General features: G+C 36.3%; 9 protein-coding genes across 9 annotated transcripts; 4 read left to right on the forward strand and 5 right to left on the reverse strand.

The window, feature by feature from the left end:
- Positions 1-320: 320 nt before the first annotated feature.
- Positions 321-773, reverse strand: FDP41_004380 (uncharacterized protein; the record flags this gene model as incomplete). The annotated part of the gene is made up of 1 exon (XM_044707788.1): positions 321-773. The coding sequence occupies one exon, from the start codon at positions 771-773 to the stop codon at positions 321-323; it is 453 nt and encodes a 150-aa protein (XP_044561194.1).
- A 218-nt stretch (positions 774-991) lies between these two features.
- On the forward strand, positions 992-1,798 carry FDP41_004381 (uncharacterized protein; the record flags this gene model as incomplete). The annotated part of the gene is made up of 2 exons (XM_044707789.1): positions 992-1,432; positions 1,481-1,798. 2 exons carry the CDS (start codon positions 992-994, stop codon positions 1,796-1,798), a joined length of 759 nt encoding a protein of 252 aa, XP_044561195.1.
- Positions 1,799-1,918: 120 nt separating this feature from the next.
- Positions 1,919-4,948, reverse strand: FDP41_004382 (uncharacterized protein; the record flags this gene model as incomplete). The annotated part of the gene is made up of 3 exons (XM_044707790.1): positions 1,919-3,385; positions 3,445-3,584; positions 3,658-4,948. 3 exons carry the CDS (start codon positions 4,946-4,948, stop codon positions 1,919-1,921), a joined length of 2,898 nt encoding a protein of 965 aa, XP_044561196.1.
- Positions 4,949-4,976: 28 nt separating this feature from the next.
- On the forward strand, positions 4,977-6,823 carry FDP41_004383 (uncharacterized protein; the record flags this gene model as incomplete). The annotated part of the gene is made up of 2 exons (XM_044707791.1): positions 4,977-5,973; positions 6,138-6,823. The coding sequence occupies 2 exons, from the start codon at positions 4,977-4,979 to the stop codon at positions 6,821-6,823; spliced, it is 1,683 nt and encodes a 560-aa protein (XP_044561197.1).
- Positions 6,824-7,576: 753 nt separating this feature from the next.
- FDP41_004384 (uncharacterized protein) lies at positions 7,577-10,551 on the forward strand (the record flags this gene model as incomplete). Its single annotated transcript, XM_044707792.1, has 2 exons — positions 7,577-9,109; positions 9,205-10,551. The coding sequence occupies 2 exons, from the start codon at positions 7,577-7,579 to the stop codon at positions 10,549-10,551; spliced, it is 2,880 nt and encodes a 959-aa protein (XP_044561198.1).
- A 1,037-nt stretch (positions 10,552-11,588) lies between these two features.
- Positions 11,589-13,829, forward strand: FDP41_004385 (uncharacterized protein; the record flags this gene model as incomplete). The annotated part of the gene is made up of 1 exon (XM_044707793.1): positions 11,589-13,829. The coding sequence occupies one exon, from the start codon at positions 11,589-11,591 to the stop codon at positions 13,827-13,829; it is 2,241 nt and encodes a 746-aa protein (XP_044561199.1).
- A 486-nt stretch (positions 13,830-14,315) lies between these two features.
- On the reverse strand, positions 14,316-16,097 carry FDP41_004386 (uncharacterized protein; the record flags this gene model as incomplete). Its single annotated transcript, XM_044707794.1, has 1 exon — positions 14,316-16,097. One exon carries the CDS (start codon positions 16,095-16,097, stop codon positions 14,316-14,318), a length of 1,782 nt encoding a protein of 593 aa, XP_044561200.1.
- Positions 16,098-16,901: 804 nt separating this feature from the next.
- On the reverse strand, positions 16,902-17,615 carry FDP41_004387 (uncharacterized protein; the record flags this gene model as incomplete). The annotated part of the gene is made up of 1 exon (XM_044707795.1): positions 16,902-17,615. One exon carries the CDS (start codon positions 17,613-17,615, stop codon positions 16,902-16,904), a length of 714 nt encoding a protein of 237 aa, XP_044561201.1.
- A 258-nt stretch (positions 17,616-17,873) lies between these two features.
- Positions 17,874-18,290, reverse strand: FDP41_004388 (uncharacterized protein; the record flags this gene model as incomplete). Its single annotated transcript, XM_044707796.1, has 1 exon — positions 17,874-18,290. One exon carries the CDS (start codon positions 18,288-18,290, stop codon positions 17,874-17,876), a length of 417 nt encoding a protein of 138 aa, XP_044561202.1.
- Between the last annotated feature and the right edge of the window lie 21 nt (positions 18,291-18,311).

An 18,311-nucleotide genomic window follows, 5' to 3' on the forward strand; every position in this document is an offset into this window, starting at 1 on the left:
GGCTGATGATATAATTTTCATCCACACCTTCCAATCCTTGTACAAACTCGAGAGAATGATTTGAATTTGACATTATAAAAGAGGCTTGTTGTTGAGACACGACTCGGATCACACAAACTGCAACTTTAATGATTGCAAACAAATGAAATCATCCGTCTTTGAAACTCTTCATTGCAGTAATAGTGTTGCTCATCCTTTGGTGGCCTAAAAGGAACGGAATGAGTACAAATATATATATATATATAATTGAAAAAAGAACCTCTCCATGAGAGAAAATATATTTGATGGTCAATGGTTAATCATTGGCAATCAACAACAACCTAATTCTTGCTTGGCATAAGCATATGAACAAAAGTAGCATAGTTAAGATTACCATTGTCATCAACTTCGGCATCACGGAGCAAATCATCAACTTCAGCTGCTGATAATTTCTCACCCAAAGTCGTTAAAACGTGTCTCAATTCAGAGACTGGTACAAATCCAGTTCCGTCTTTATCAAAGATACGGAAACAATCCTTTACATCTTGTTCGTTATCAGCCTTGAATGTATACTTTTCCAAAAGAGTTTTCAATGTTTCAAAAGTGAATGAGCCTGTGCCTGATGGATCAGCCTCTGCTTTGATATTCTCAACTTCAGCATTGGTTGGATTCTTTCCACAGCAACGTAACAAAGTACCAAGATCGGCCAAAGTAATTTTTCCGTCTCCATCTCTATCGTAGAGGTTGAAGGCATCTTGGGCATCAGAGAGTTGTTCTTGGGTTAATTTGGGCATTGTGGAGGATGATGATTTTAGATTCGTGTGGAGGATTGATGTTAAATATTTTTTTGTTGTGATGAGTTTCAAAATTTGGACGTTTGATTATTTGAGAGGCGGGAGACGGATGTTTCCCGCAATTCAAATTTACGAAAAAAAAGTGAGATCGTGGAATGAAAGAGATTTTAAAAAAAAAATTATTAAAATTACATTGATCGAAAAATTGGAAAGCAATCATGATCATTGAGGAGGATGAAACGTTTAAAGCAGCAGAAAAGTATTTGGATGAACGAATGTTTTGGAATTTGCTGGCTTTGTTGAACATAAATGATGAAAAAGAAAAGCAAGAAATTTTAAATTCGTCACTGCCCGATGAGGTGATGGATGAACGGTTCAGTTTTATTCATCATAGCGAAGAAGAATGCAAGTCACAATTCCATCCAAAAACTCTCCCTGAGGTTTCTACAGAGCCGAAACAGAAAAGTCCCAAAATTCGTATGAAACCATCCATGAAGGAAATTTTTGACGGATCCTACTACAGAAAACAAAAAGAGCATGCCATGAGAAGCAATCCGTCTTTGTTCACGTCTCGTTCTGGAGCGAACTCACTCAGTATGTCATCCTCATTTGTGGAAGAAAAGACACAAACTATTGAGGAAGAAGTGGAAAATATCATTGTAAGTATGATCGTGTAGTGATGGCCATTCTTGCAACGAGCTTTCAAGGCAGAGGAAGTTGAAAAATTAATTCGATCTGAAAATAGGAGAAGCTTATCACGAGGAAGTTGCCTTGAGGGAGCTGCTTCGACGAGTCCAGAGCAAAGTGACAATAGTCACCACGAAGAAGAAGCCGTCTTGTACGCCACAGAGAATCCCTACCGAGTATTGAAAGTGAAAAAGGATTTGAGAACTATTCCAGAAACAAAGAAAAAAGTGTCATCTCGAGAAGCCATTGGAAATATCAAAACTGTCCTGCTAAATCAATTCGAGCTCACAACCATGCTAAGTAATCAGTTGAGCGAGTTGAAAAAAAAGAAACAATAATGTGTGGTGCGGTTTTTTGCCTGTACAGCCATTTAGGCATCAAATTTCTCTTCTTCAGATTCTTAATTTCCAATTTTGATTGACCAAAGAATCCACCCGTTTTCTTACTGTGAATAATTTCTAAATCTTGATTTTAGACGACAGAGTTGATAAGACCATTTTGGCTATTTCTCTGCATTCTAAATGGCTATCATTTTCAGATATATTCAAGAGCCAATCAAATACTTGATGAATATCCACAAGTAACTCCTCAAGCAAAATGCTAGATGTACAGCATGAAATAGCTGTATTCAACGTTCCTAGTACGCTCAATCTTAGATTATTAGATGTGGAAACATCTTTGCAATGTAAAATTAAGGTCCACAAAAACTCCAAAGTATTTTTTCCTAATTGTTGAGATACTAAGGGCGCTGGATTAGTGCCACAGCAAAACAAGAAAACCCCCAATGTATGAATAATCTTTGAGAGTACCAAATTATCTTCCCCAAACATGACATGAATAGTCTCTGAAACTCTTGATTTGGTTCTCAAGAGCATGTAGTAAAATCGATTGGCGTGAAGCAAAAAGTAATTGGGACGTGTCTCGGTTTGTTTTCTTTTCGAAGGGTTAAGAGCCGATCCCCATCTTTTAGTATTAGGTGGATATTGTGGTGAAACAAGAGAGGACTTGCTCTGCTCTTGTTGATGTGAGGATTGTTGTTCGAGTTCTTCCTTTTTCTGTTGTGATGAAAGGATTTGATCCTGAGGACTAACCAATGAAGAATTGTTGGATAAATTGATGGCTGTTTTAACGAGTACTGTCAAAATGTCAATTCGTTGAGCTTGAGTGACTTGGTTCGACCAAAACTTATTTGTGAGGTACAGCAGCAGTGTCTCATCTTCAAAATCAATGGATCTTTGATCTTTTTTGTCATGCTGTAAATCCACAATGGACATGCAACTCTTTGTCAACAATGAAACCATGGCATCCATTCGATACTTAAAGTAGTTCTGAATATGAGTTTCACTGCAGGTCAATAAAGCAGTACATAGATGAACAGCATTGAGTTGAAGTATCTTTGGATCTGTTATTTCAATGACAGGAACTGCATACTTGAGGGCAGCTTCGATTTTTAGCATTTGATCTTTGTCCTGATCATTGGCAAAGAGAAAATCAATCAAATCTCTCACATAGTATGGCTTGTATGGATTCATTTCATCACCTCTACCTCCTTCATCATCAGACATTTCGAGAGATTGTAATGATTCGACGGAGGACGTGTCAGAAACATCTTCATTGTCATCTTCGTTGGTATCTTCTGACGACTCGTCATCATCAATGAGCAATGCATTGGGATTGAAGGCTTTCTTTTCCTTTCTTTTGGATGGTACTTTGTTTTGTTGTTTGTTGTTGTCCTGCATATCCATGCTGTCATATGCCATTGATGACGCTCCATACGTTTGTTTTTTGAGTGAAGAAGTAGCATTTGCAGAAATGCATTGAGAAAGACGATTATGAAATTCATCGAGGCAATCTTTCAAATCATCGAAAAGTACCAATGGGTTTTGCTTTGGATTGATTGTCTTGCTCATTTGAAGAGAAATCAGCTAAAGATGCCTCATGAGTAATCATCGAATCAATCAAATGAAAATTCGAATATACTTACAGAACAACTCATTCTTAAATGGGAGCTTGAGGAGTGCAATCGTTGTTGTATGCCTTCAATGCAATTCCGAAGTGTCTCTGAATTTTCAAATTCTTGTTTGGTCATTAATGAGATTAATCCAGCAAGGCAATACGATACAACTGTGTTGTTCAATTGAATTAATGAGGAATTGTGTGTTAGCGAAATAAATTCATTGAGTAAAAACACACTTACATAGCTGCTGTTCAACATTGGACTGCATGATGAAGAAGTGAGTCTTCCATGTGGCACTAATAAAATCTGTTACTGCTGTCAAAGGTTTTTCTTTACAATTCTCAGCAGTTTTCAAAGCGACATCCATTAATAATTTCACAAAAATGTATCGACGTCTATTGACAACTAACTCAGCAAATGCATACTTGAGAATCATCGAATTTGTCATGCAATCATACCATACAATAGAAGAGGTCATCATCTTGGAAATAAAATTAACCAAATGTTCGTAATCTTCTTTCGATATTTCAGTGGAAAGAATTTTTAACAAAAATTCCTTAATTAGTGCATGCATATTGTTTTTCTGTTCCATTGATGAGAAAAATGATGATAGACAGTTATGAGACTTCCAATACCAATCCACAAGAATGTCACAATAAATGGACATGTAGCCTCTCTTGTTGAATTGTGTAATCACGTCAGACAAGAGTGTAATATTGTATGAATGAAAAGATGACTCATTGTTATCATCCTCATCCTTAAAGCTTTCTTTTTGCGTAGCGGTGAAATCTAGTGAGTATATGATATGTTTGATATACTGCTCAGAGTTGAAAAAAGAAGGAAGTCTCCAGAGAGAGGAATTAGTACGCGCAAAAATATTTTCCTTGTTCATTTCATTCTCTCTGTAAATGCTTGCTTGAGATGCCTGATCGAGTAATTCTACAATCACACTATTTTTCATTGCATCCTCATTGTTCGTATTTTGTGCGGTATTTACACTATGGTTTGAAAAGTACAATGTCGTGACCTTTTCGTGCAGTGTTGTTAACACTTTCACCAATGATTCATGTTCAATATTACTTCTTCCATGCTGATCACTTGTTTTAGATGATTCAAAGCAGTCTCTCAAACAACCTTCATAAAAACTCCTCTTATTCAACAATGGTATTAATAAATTAGAAATAATAATCGGAAAATGTCGATGCGAACAAATAAAATCCACCATATAACAAAACCGTTCTACAAGGCTTGTTCCCTTCTTCTTTTTAAACAAAATAATATATGGAATCACCAATCTCTTGATATCCGAATCAGAAAATAATGAAACATGATCACATATAATTTTAACCAATTCCGAAAATGATTTTCCTTCCAAATGATGACTATTAGACACATATTCAAACTCTTCAATCTCCTCTCGTCCATTAGTACCTAGATTCACAGCATTGGTCTTTCCAACCTTTCCAAGTAAGAATTGTTTCATCTCGGAAACAAGAGTAAACGCATGTTGAGGCTGTGAAAGGTGGATCATTTTTTTTTGATATTATGACGCAAAAAAAATGAACACAAATGAAGACGTTGTAATGAATAGTATCAACCAAACATTGATGACCCACTCAGAAGCTTTCGGAATCATCTTTAAACATATTGAGAATTTCTCAAAAACATTGGACGGATTATCTAACCACATCAATAATCGGAAACAAAAGGTAAAGTCAGTTAAATTAGTCTCCGACAGCAACCAACCAATTAAACCTAAACAACCTCTTCCTCCAAAAACAACACTCATAGAACAAACTCCATCCCCTGCACATCCTTATCGAACTGATGGACCATCAAACCAAATATCTAAAAACAAAAATATTACACATCCAACAAACAAATCGAAAATCAACAATCAAAATAAGACAACAAACTTCATCACCAACACAAACCTCACCAAACCAATTGAAACAAGCACAAACCTCATCAAACCAATTGAAACAACTTCAAAGCCCCAAAGTCAACCCCAGCTTCAATCTAAGAGCCCACCTATCAACACCAGCTTCAACCTGAATGAATCGCAATCGTCATACTTGCAAATAGCCAAGACAGCCAAGAACATTACATTTGATCCAACAAAAAAAACTCCGCAAATCAAATCCTACAATACAACAACAACCATGTACCCTCCTGCTAAAAGAGCTAAAACAATTAACTATTCTCACTGTGTATCTATTTACCTCAGTAAGCATATCGACTCAGACATCACTGAATTTATTACAGATGCAGTCAAAGAAAAACTTACATCATGGTACATACCTAACGACAAGACGCATGTACTCCAACTTGTCTGTAACAATCATGAAGATTATGTATCAACCTTGGGAATTTTAAACTCACAATCAACAAGAGACTCCAGTCCATTCAAATACGTTGTGACTCCTATGAATTTCTCACCAGCTGAACACACCCTCAAATATCATACTTCATCATATGACGAGATGATGAAGTATACTACACACATTATCAAAAATTTTTGGAAAAGAACTAATGGAATTAAAGAAACTAATACCAGTTATGACAGAGTCCAAAAGCTTTATAAAATCAGAATAGCAGTTGAATCTCTTGAAGATAAAGAATATTTTATGGCAAGGAAATATTCTGAATACCGATCCATTGACCAGATCATAACAGAATCTAAGCTTAACTGCTCTTGCAATTTTCATCCCTCTACACAGAGAAAAATATCAAAACTGCGATACAAAAGATGGTGGAAAAAAGCAACTGTGTCTTCCAATCAAACCACTTAGAGATTATTAACAAACCTAGCCCATATCGCCCTGGAGAGCATTATTATATAGCCAATTACAAAGCAACTAATGTTGCAGAATTGGAAAAAATTACAAAATTCCCAACAAGTATCACTCCACCAAATGGCACAAAACCAACCTCAAAAAAACTCATATCTACAACCAAATATTTGGTAGAAAAATTCAAAAAACAACAAGAAAACGAAGTGACTGGTGCAACCAATAATTTCCAATTCAATAATGACCTCTCAGCATTAGAAAAGAATCACAAATCACTTCAAGTAGAATGTACTGAAAACTCAATCAAACTGGAATCACATTCTAAACAAATACAAAACATCACCAATACACTAACAGACCACACAAAATCCATACAGACCATTTTTGAAAAACTCAACGAAATAGCTTCCAAAATGGAAAATATTGAATTACATTTGACAAAACCGTACCATCAATTAATTCATGAATCCAAGGATGATGTAGAAGATGAAGATGATGAATCTTATCACCCAAAACCAAATGAAAATAGTGATGATGAAATGGAATATGACGAAGAAGAAGATATAGTAGAACCTAGAAGAGGTGATAAACCTCTTGGAAATAAGAACAATTAAGTCACCAAAATGTAATTTGAAAATTGGCTGTTTTAACTGCAACGGGCTCATAAAGACAGCCACAAAAGAAATATTGACAAATGAAATCAAAGGGATGTGCTACAATCATAACATCCAAATCATGTCAATTACTGAAACACACTTAAAAACATATGAAGATCAAAAAGAAGCCTATAACAAAGGGAATGGAAGTATCTTCTTTAATTCACTATTTGGAGCAAGAAAAGCTCAAAAGGGAACAGCTCTCTTCCATATTCTTAACAACAAAAGAAAACGATTCATATCCAACGAAAATCTAATACAAGGAAAACTTCAATGGACAAGGTTTTTCTCTAGAAACAAACCTATTAACATCATTACGGTTTATGCTTCATCTGATGGTGAAGATGATGATGAAATAATCAACATTATTATTCACCTTCTACTAAAATGTGAAAATGAATTCAACATTGTGCTAGGAGATTTCAATATCAACACAAGGAAACCACAAAATTCGAGAGAAAAAGAATGGAAAGAACTTATTGAGTGTTTCCAACTCAAAGAACTAATCATCCCAGAGAATTACACATACGTCAGAAAAGTCATCAACTCAGTTCAAAATCACGACCTGATCATATCTTCGTTTCTAACAACATCAGAATAATCAGAGAAGTTATTTTACCACCAATATCCAAAAATGATCATCTACCGTTCTATATTGACATTGAGTTCGAAACAGACTATTGTTGGAGAAACTTCATCTCTAGGAAAGATATGAATCAAATCTCAACAACATTGAACGAATCACACTATGATTCATTTGATGCACTTCAGAAAGACATATCAGAAATGGTTAACAAATTTTCTTTCAAAGACGATAAGACCAATCTCAAATACATTAACACAATCAATAAGAAAGAAATCAAAACCAAAGAAATAGAACTCCTCCATCTTGTAACACAAGGAAAAGGTCAAAATATCGAGGAAATTGAAAAACTAAGAAATAATATCAAAGTACTATACAAGGAAACTGGAGCTGATATCAAAGCAAAACTAAGTGAAAATTTCAACAAACATGACAGCTCAATGATTTACCAGTTTGACAAACATCTAAAAGAAAAATCAATAGATTGGAAAAATATCCAATTCTCTGAAGAAGAAATTGTGCATCATTTTGAAACAAAATTTACCTCAGTATCCAAATCATCAGACTTTGAAAATCCACCATCAACCGTCAAGAAAGGACCGAAAATACCACAAATAAGCCTTAAAACAATTAAAGAGGCGATATCGAGAATGAAATCCAACACACCCGGTCTAGACTCAATATCCTTCCAAATTATACGTAATCTCAAAGACGAACATCTACAACTTATTGCTGACCAATTTGAAAACTGCATTCAACAAGGTAATATCCCTGAAGAATGGAAATCTGGTTGGGTTAAATTACTCCCTAAAAGAGACATTCAAAAACTAAATGATATTAGACCCATAACCATTCTCCCAATATATTACAGAATACTTTTCAACATAATTGCATACGAATTAAGACAATGGGCTTCCAAACACATCAACTTAAGGCAACAAGCATTTATTTCACACAGAAACACAATGAATCACGGATTATTACTTTCATCTCTAGCCAAAAAGAACAAGTCGTCATTCCTTTTGGTAAACTTAGACATCGAAGGCGCCTATGATTCCGTTGAAGATCATATCATTGAAAAAGCTCTCACTCATTGTAAGTTTCCAGATGAGTTGAAAACTTTTATACTAAACTCATACAAGAGTCAAATATTACAGCTAGAAATTGATCACCATTTCTCTAGACCATTCACAAAAACAAGAGGAATACCACAAGGATGCCCTTTAGCTCCTCTTATATATGATTGTATTACTCAACTCATCATTGACAAATGCATACAACAATGGAAAATTTCAATCAAACCAACCAAGCTTAATATTAACGATATTGGTTTGCTCTGCTTTGCTGATGACATTAATTTAGTTTCAAACAGATACTGCAATTATAACGAAAGACTTGATAATATCTCTAAATGGCTCGGCCAATTAAGTCTAAAAATTAATCCTTCAAAATCCATGGCAACCACTCTCCCAACTAAAAGCAAAATGAAGCCAATGATAGACGGTACTATTATACCAAGATTCAAAAACCTTCGAGTACTTGGACACTATCCTTGGGATGACTCTACTTTAAATGAAGATATTGAAAAAAGAATCCTCCAATTTCAACTCTCACTCAAATATATTCCACTGAAAAGAATGGAGATAACAAACATTAAGAAAGTAATTTTTGCCAAATGCACTAGCTTATTTACACACATTTTACGAACAAATTACATTCCTGAATCACTTGTTGATAGAATTAACATTGAAGTAAGAAAAGCAATAAGAAAATTTTCATGCATAATGCTAGTCCAACAAACTATTTTCACCTCCCAATCACCTATGGCGGACTTGGTATTCCAAGATTCGATATCTTTGCAGATGAAATTCGAATCAAAACAGCCCTGTATCTTATTAACAATGATAATGAACTTCTTAGAGAAGTATATTCAGAAGGAATCAAACACGAAAATTCGATTTTTAAGGAAATGAACAGATCAATGAAGAAATACAAGATCAGACCTCAACAATTTAACAATGACGAAATCTTTCCAAAACTCAAAGGAAAGAATTTTACTATTTACACTGACGGATCAAATCTCAACAACTCAACAGGTTTCGGCTTTACCGCCAAAGTTAACAATTCCCAAGAAACCCAAGATTTCTCATACAAAATTAACAGCGAATACTCACATAACGTTGCTGAATTATCAGCAATACTCACATCACTAAAGATACTTCCACCTAAATCTAAGGCAAAAATTCACACAGATAGTGAAATATCCATCCACGTTTTGAAAAACAAAGCCTATAACGGAATTTTTAACTGCTTCAAGCATGAATATCAACAGGTCATTCAACAATCCAATCTAAATATTCAACTAATCAAAGTTAAAGGTCATGTCAACAAAGGAAACATCAAAGCTGACGAATTAGCTAAGAAAGGAGCTCAAGAGCACAACTATTTTGACATTAAGAAGCTATTTTCGAACCAAACCATCCTTGCCACATCTAATACCATTATTTTCGACATCAAAAAATCCATACAAAAGAAAAGATATGATGTAATGTTTAGCCAATTTGATAGAGATAATTCCAGTCTACACCTTACCAAGAACTGGTCATCTATCAATCTAAAATTCATCAAATCTAAAATTGACACAAATACTAAGTGGTCAATCTGGAGAAACTTAACAAGCAACCATATCAAACAACATAAGGAAAGACAATGCGCTCACTGTAAATGCCCCGGAACTCTAAAACATTTCATATACTATTGCCCTAATACTCAATGCTTTAGGGATTTTTTCTACACTAAATTCCTAGATATTACATCAATGCAATGTATCCTCAACGATTATCAAGAATCAAGATACTGTGAAAGAAGGAAAGTTTTCATTATTCATCATGACGGAGTAATGATTCGAGATACTCAAATGCCCAACTTTAAAAATTCACCAAATATTTACCAAAATTGGCCTGAAATCCAAACAATTCTCACCCTACTAGTTGGTAAATGTCACACCAAGTATTATGAAAACTCAAGGTTTAAAAAACCAATTCAAAAACAAACCCCAATCCTCACGGATTTACCAGCACCAGTGGTGCTAACAATAAACTAATTAGATTTTTTTTTGATATTAAATTAATAATCATATAATTAACATATTAATTTAATAATAATATTGTGCAAACATTCATGATATTATTGCACCATCGATACACCCGAAATATTTGGCATTGCCCAAAACTGTAGATTGTCGATGAAGTGGTGTTTCCGCATCGTTTTTGAATCACCCAACATCCATCGAATGAGAAGCCAAATTGGGTTGGGTATTAACATTCTATGGTAGGAATGAAGTGTTTCGCTTGCGTGATGCGAGAGGGAGTTTTCAAAGCTTTGGATGAGCATGCGTATGAGAGACACGATTACAATGTGTGCAAGGTGCAATAATAATCTGTTGAATGGATTCCAAAAATATCTTGGGTTTCAAGTTCCACCTGCTTCTGTCATTTCCATTTTAGGTAAGGATGCGAATCAAACTTTTTTTTCCACACACACCAACAACCGTTTCTTCTCCTAAATTCCTTTTCAATGCACTCTGCTTTGAACTCTTCATGTTGCTCTCTTTTTTCGCAAGTCAGCCAACTCTCACACACACATCACGCCTTCTTTCCTTAATATGCGCTTAATCCGAAATCGGATAGTTCCGTAAACCCGCTTTCAACGTTGCACCTCGAGTGGTCGCAAGTACAATGACAAGCGACATGAGCAAAATCCTCCCAGCAGCAAGGCGACTCCAATTCGATCTTATGGATTGCCGGAGTGTGTCAGGCGGCTGCTTGGAGTCAAAGCAACACAACGTTGTTTTTGGTGTGACATTAATGTCCTCCAATTATGAAAAAAGCATCTCAAAAAAACAGTCAATACGACGACACACGAGAGGAGAGTCAAGAAGCTCGAAATAAGAGAGAGGGCAATTCCAGAACAGAATACGACAGCAGGACCGTCGTATGAATATGAGACCTCACACAGAATTTTGACATCTTTTAAAGTCAACAACAACTCTCTCTCAATTGTGTGTGAAGATTCACGTTCGAAAAACCCAAACCCTAAAACCAACAACAACAACAAGAACAACAACAATACACCACGCTCATGCCATCATCAACAACCTTGTCGACGAGTCAAAAACTCCACTTGTTTCCCTCTTGGCCTCCTCATTTCATCTCTTCTTCTGAGAATGGCCACCCCAGTGAACAACAAGAACCCTTCCATGATGATGCATCATGTTCATCACAAATGGAAGAAGAGAGAAATCCAGAAATGGAGCCAATTTCCGCCACTTCTACTTTTATTTCAACAAGATCATCCTCGTTGCCTCTTCTTTCAACATCTTTGAATGGTTGTTCTTCTTCTTCCATCCATTGCAATAACAATACCAACAATACCAACAACAAGAACACAATGAACCAAATGAATAATGACACCACTAGTTTCAGCATTCAAGTATTGAGTATTCAACCAGATGTCTCTTCCATTCCCAACACTCCTTCTTTGAGTAGTAGTAGCAATAGCAGTAGAAGTAGTAGTGGTGGTCCTCCTCTCTATGGACGAACCTTCCATTCCTCATCGTCATCATCAGACTCACATTTATCTTCTTCTTCTACTTTGGGTACTGTTTCTTCTTCCTCCCATCTTCCACATGATTCCTCGTCATCATCTTCTTTCGACTATTGCAGCAGCACCACGAGTTGTAGTAGTACTAGTAGTACTACCAGTATTAGCAATAGTTGCAATTACACTCAGCAGGAACCACTTCTCATCATGCTTCAACAAGAACAACAACCATCCATCTCCTCATGGTTGTCCTCCTCCTCTTCTTCTTCTTCTTTTCTCTCGAAAATGTTCCACAAACACAAATACACCCTTCTCTATCCATTATTACGTTTCATCCTTGCCTTTACCTTCTTTTTCTCTTCATCCTTTCTGACACGTTTCATCACTATGCATTCTCTCGTTCCTGCTGTCGATTTGTCTCAGAGGCCTCTTCATGATGTCCTTCTCGATCGCATTCAGACAGCATTCCCTGAGGCATTCAAAATCACGGAAACCATGACGGTCGTGATGGCCCTTTTGATGGTCCTCTTGTCCTTCTTTAATCGAACCCATCGATTCAATATTGTGGTTCGATTCATTGTGTTGGATGGAATCTTGTTGTTGCTTAGGCTGATGACCATGTCGAGTACCATGTTGAGTATTCCAAATCCACATGATATTTCTCGATGCTATTCCTTGCAGCAAATGACAACGTTTGAGCGATTGTTTGGAACTTCAAAGAGAGGTTCTTCTTCTTCACATTATTCTCAATCCATGGATGGAAGTAGTAGTAGTAGTCGTGGAAGTAGTAGTACTCATGCGTTACAAATGCTCTCTTCTATAATGACTTCAATGATGCAAGAAGGAAGAAATGGAATGGAAGGTTTTCTCATTCATTCATCTTCTTCACAACAACAACAACAACATCACCACCACTCACACTCAGCAGCAGCAGTAACAACATCCTCCTCCTCAAATGATCAGAAAGCTCTACTTGGTTACACTTGTGGAGATTACATGTTTTCAGGACATACCTGTGCCTTGACATTGTGTACCTTTTTTGTTTTATATTATTCATCGGTGAAGTATTTTCATCCTTGGTCGTCTTCTTCTTCTTCCTTGAATGGTCGAAATCAGAATCATCACTCATCAGCAACATCATGGTCTCCCTTCTCTTCAACAACAACTAGATCCTCCAAAATGGCAAGAAAGATTTGGGTTTGGATGAGAAGAGTGTTGGTGGTGGTGTTGCTTTCAAGTTGTGCTTTGGGTTTGTTTTGCATTGTGTGGTCCAAGGAACATTATACGGCCGATGTGGTGGTGGCATGCATCATTACAGTGCTGCTATGTATGGTGTATCATTATCAATTGCATTTGTATTGTGAAGAAAAAGAACGAAGAAGAATGAATGTTGTCATGGGTTTCACACGAGACCAAGAACAACAGCAAGAACTAAATGATTTCACACGTGATCAAGAAGAACAACAAATGGATGGACAAGAAAAAGTTGTATCTCGTTCTGTTTCAGCTTCTTCATTCTATGCAGAAGAACAAGTGGATCAACCTTTGAGAATGAATGAACGTCCACACATGTATCCACTTTCTGGTGCAAGTTCGTCGTCCATGAATGAATTTTCTTTTAAATTCTTTTCATGGTTTGAATTCGATATGGAACATCAAGATCTTTTGAAGAGTAATGAGTTTGATTTGAAACCCTTCGAATGGATTGCTTCGAGTTGGACCTATGTGCAACGAAAGCTGTTTAGAGGAATTATTCCACATGATGAAGAAAGTGACTAGATCTGAAACTAGCTCATGACAAGTTAGCTCAGAAATCGTGAGCTCAGAAACAACAATTCCTAATAAATAACTTAATTCCCAAATATTACTCAAACGTCATTCATCAACTGTTCAAATTTCAACCAGCTCCACTTCCTCTTGTGTGTGGAATTAGAAAGCGAAAAGGAATTAAGCAACTTGGAAACTAAAAATAATTGGTGAGGTCTGGTATGGACCTAATGCGGTCTCCAGTCAACCGATTATCCTCTAAAAGGAGGTCTTATTGAATTCGTTTTTCAAGCTGACCTTTCTGTTTCGGGTGAAAGGGATTCTCTTGCATCATTGTGACTTGAAGTCTTGTCATGTTCTTACCTGATACATTAAATACTAATATTACAATAGTTCATTCTTAGTTTTATTTGGAGCAATCAAAACCGAAGCAATGTTCTAATTATTGACATCTAGGACACAATTCCATTGTGTGGTGGTAGCACTGATTCTTCTTTGTTATTTGCTGTTGCTCGTGTTACCTTTCGAGATGGCCTTGTAAATCTTGTGTAATTTTCTACTGAAATCACCAATCAAATAAATGGAGCCTGTGGCCAAAACAGAAACCTTCTCGGATTTCATATCCCATAAAAACTCTAATACTTCATTAATAGAGTGGAATAGGAGAATGTTGTCACTTTTGTTTGTTAAATCGCACCAAGTTTGTCGTAAAAGATTCAATTTTTCTTCTTCTTGTTTTGAAATGGTGGTATGGTGTTTGTTGAGACTGTTTTTCACAGAGTCGGTTGGACAAAAGATCACATAATCAAACAAATCTTTGGATTTTGAAAGAGGTGCCAACAACTTTTTGGGATCTCTTGGTCCTGTAAAATTGAACACAAGTATCTTCTTGTGAGTACTTGTAGTGGCAGCATTTTGAGCTTGCCGTCTTCGTTCTGATGTCAATGAAGCATTTTCTTCATTATCACTCGAAAAGTAGTAATTGTCATCAAGTTGTTGACTGACCTGATTCTTTTCCATGCAACTCACAAACCATTTTCGACACAAATCCAAACTTTCATCGGTATGAGCTCCGTCAATATAAAAACTAAGGCCAGGGAAAGAGAGTACCTGACATCTGCCAGGCCACTTGCATTCTCTCAATCCATTGATGTATGCTTCTGAGAGATGAAATGGTAAAAATGTTTCCACATGTTGAGTGTTTCGAATATGTGCCATATTAGAATTTAGAAGGGAAGATGGAACGTTTGAGACAATTTTTGAGGGCCTATTTGATGTGACATCCTCTCCTCTCAATTTGTTTTTAAATTTCTCAATTGCAATACTCTCTTCAAGAGGTGAGAAGGAAGGAATTTCTAATTTACCATGTCTATTTGTTCTTTCCATAAATGCAAACGCTAAAGCTATGGCCAATGATGCATTCCATCGTTGATGTTCTCCCTTCAATCCTAACTCTAGTCTTTGAATTTTTCCATCCTCACTCAAAACTCTCTCGTAATCTTCAATGGATGGACACATATACAGTGGAGATCCTGATTCTTGCGACGACTTGACAAAGGCATCCATAGCTTCTTCTCTCTGAGGATACGTAATGCATGGAACATATTTTTTCATGATACCTGCTTTTTGCATGGCAATTTCATAAAGACTATTTCCTAAAATTTCCATGTGGTCATAACCAATTGAGCTAATTCCACACACCACTGGATGAATGATATTTGTAGCATCATATCGCCCTCCAATTCCAACCTCAATAATAGCCACATCCACACCTGCATCTACAAAAATCTTGAAGGCAAGAACAACCAATAATCGAAAATAAGTTGTTTTTGCAATGAGATCTTTCTCACCGAGTGATGATTGACAGAGTTTGTCATAACACTCCCAAAATGCAGATCCAAATAATTCTGTAGACACTGGAGCACCATTGATACGAATACGTTCTCGAATATCGATCAGATGAGGTGATGTGAAAAGTCCCGTTTTCAATCCATTCTTTCGCAAAATGCTTTCACAGAATGCACAAGTACTTCCTTTTCCTTTTGTACCTGCGACATGAATCATTGGAAGTTTTGTAATATCAATTCCAATCTTCCGTAAGCAACTAGATGTAATTTCAAGATTTTGTTCTTGACCTCCCACATCGGATGTTACTTTTCTTGAAATGAGAGAATCCAAAATTTTCAAAGCATTTTCATAGGTTTTTTCGTGTGCAAGATCATGATGACCATCATTGATGTTCAATAATTTGTGTTGTTGTTCTTGTAGATGGGATGACATGGTGTTTTTGTCCTCGTTATTGTTGCTGATGTTGTTTTGACAATGATGATGAAAAGAGGCTATGGAAGAGGAGGTCGTCGTTAAAGAAGAAGAGAAGAGGAAAACGAAATTTGATGATGAGGCTAAACTCTCAGCCAGATGAGGCTTGTTGAAATTGCAATTTGTAAATAAATAATTATTGAAAGAAGAAGAAGAGGAACGTTTCAAACTGTTGTTGATGCTGTTTGTACTACTACTACTAGAATGGACAAGTAATTTCCGAAAGGTTGATTTCATAAAGAAGAGAAAGGTGGTGATGAAAAGTGATTTGCCTGATGAAGGTGATGATGATGACGAAAAGGAGCTGATATTAATTAATTCAGCACTTGAATGATGAAAATGGAATGGACTTCAAGAAGTTGTTGTTCTGAACACGTGTTGCGATGTGATGATTCAATGTAAGAACCAATTCATTGAACTTTTTTCGATAATAATAATAATTGAAAGAGTGAATAACGGAGCTTTCACTGCGTGTTTTTGGTAAAGATAACAAAAAGAATGATGTGCTGGAATGATGACGAAATAATTTTTTCAATGATTTCATTGATGCCAAAAGCGTCATAAGGCTCTCTATATCAATAGTAAACTTTGCCTGATGAACATGTCAAGGAGGTTAGGATGGAGACAAATCAGATTTACAAGATATATTTCTTTCGTGGTGTGTATTGACCTCAACAACTGAGCTCGATAAGGATTCTCCTGTTAAATATTCAAAAAGAATTGTTAGAGTAAGAGTGAGTGGAATGGAAGCATCTCATCGATACATTAATTGTGTGTGACAATTTTCTTTTCAATATTTTTCCTACAGAGAGGGCATGCAGTCAATTTGAAGGAGCATTTCTCACAAGTGCACAAATGGCAGCAAGGCAGAAATACCACATTCTTCTTTGATGCCAAACAGCACGAACAAAAGTGATCAGATTCTATTAATTCCATTTCTCTTTCTAAAACTAGTTTTTGTGATTCTATTAAATTCATTTTAACTTGTCGAAGAGTGTTCAGGGTTGCAATCTCTAAATCTTCTGGAAGCAATTTTGATTTCGAAAGTGCGCTTTTGGACATTTCAATTTCCTCTTTGAGTGCTTCGTTTTCCTTTCTCAATTTCTGCAGCTCTTCATTGTTTGCCTTTGTGGATGATTCTGCTGATCGGATTAATTTCGTTAAACTTTCAATTTCGTCATGAATTTTCGGAAAAGGATCAGACGGTGGTGGAAATGTAGAGGATGATGATGATGAGCCAAAAGTAAAGAATGAAGTTTTGTTACTTTTCTCATCAAAGGCTGGGCTATTATTTTGTTGTGAATCGGAGCTTATTGTTGTATTGTTCTGTTGTCTAACTCCGGCAGAAGAAGGATTGCCAAAAGAAAAACCAGAAGGAAACGGCGAGCTCCGATTGTTATTGTTGTCAGAAACATTATTATTGTTGCTGGAAGAAAAGGGACTCACATTGGGAGGGTTAAAACCGAAACCGAAGCTCATATTTTTGTTGTGGAAATTAATATATTGCAAAAGAATGTTCAAGTTTTCGTGAAATATAAGTTTAATAAATAATTGTTACAGGTAGGCTTAGGTTTCTAGGGATGTTTTGAAATCTAATCAAAATGATGGCCATTATTAATGGTGCCATGCATACAATGTTTGACATGGCACCACGAAGAATATTGTCATTCAAATAAAAAAGGGGATAGTTAAAAACAAGGACTCACCTCAACGAATCTCTATGTACATGAAAGTTACTTATGTTCTCTCTCCTCTAATTCTTCTAGCCAATTGCATATCCTTTGGCATGATGGTAACTCTCTTAGCATGGATTGCGCACAAGTTGGTATCTTCAAACAAACTGACCAAATAAGCCTCGGAAGCTTCTTGCAAAGCCAACACAGCGTTGGATTGGAATCTCAAATCCGACTTGTAGTCTTGAGCAATTTCTCTGACCAATCGTTGGAATGGTAATTTACGGATCAACAATTCAGTACTCTTTTGATACTTTCTGATTTCTCTCAAAGCGACGGTACCTGGCTTGTATCTGTGTGGCTTCTTCAAACCTCCTGTCGATGGTTGCTTGGCGGATTTTCTGGCTGCTTTGGAGGCCAATTGCTTACGTGGAGCCTTACCTCCTGTGGACTTTCTTGCGGTTTGCTTGGTTCTTGCCATTGTTGATTGATGTATTCGTAG

The sequence above is a fragment of the Naegleria fowleri genome, assembly GCF_008403515.1.
Source record: "Naegleria fowleri strain ATCC 30894 chromosome Unknown tig37, whole genome shotgun sequence".
NCBI lineage: Eukaryota > Heterolobosea > Eutetramitea > Acrasida > Naegleriidae > Naegleria > Naegleria fowleri.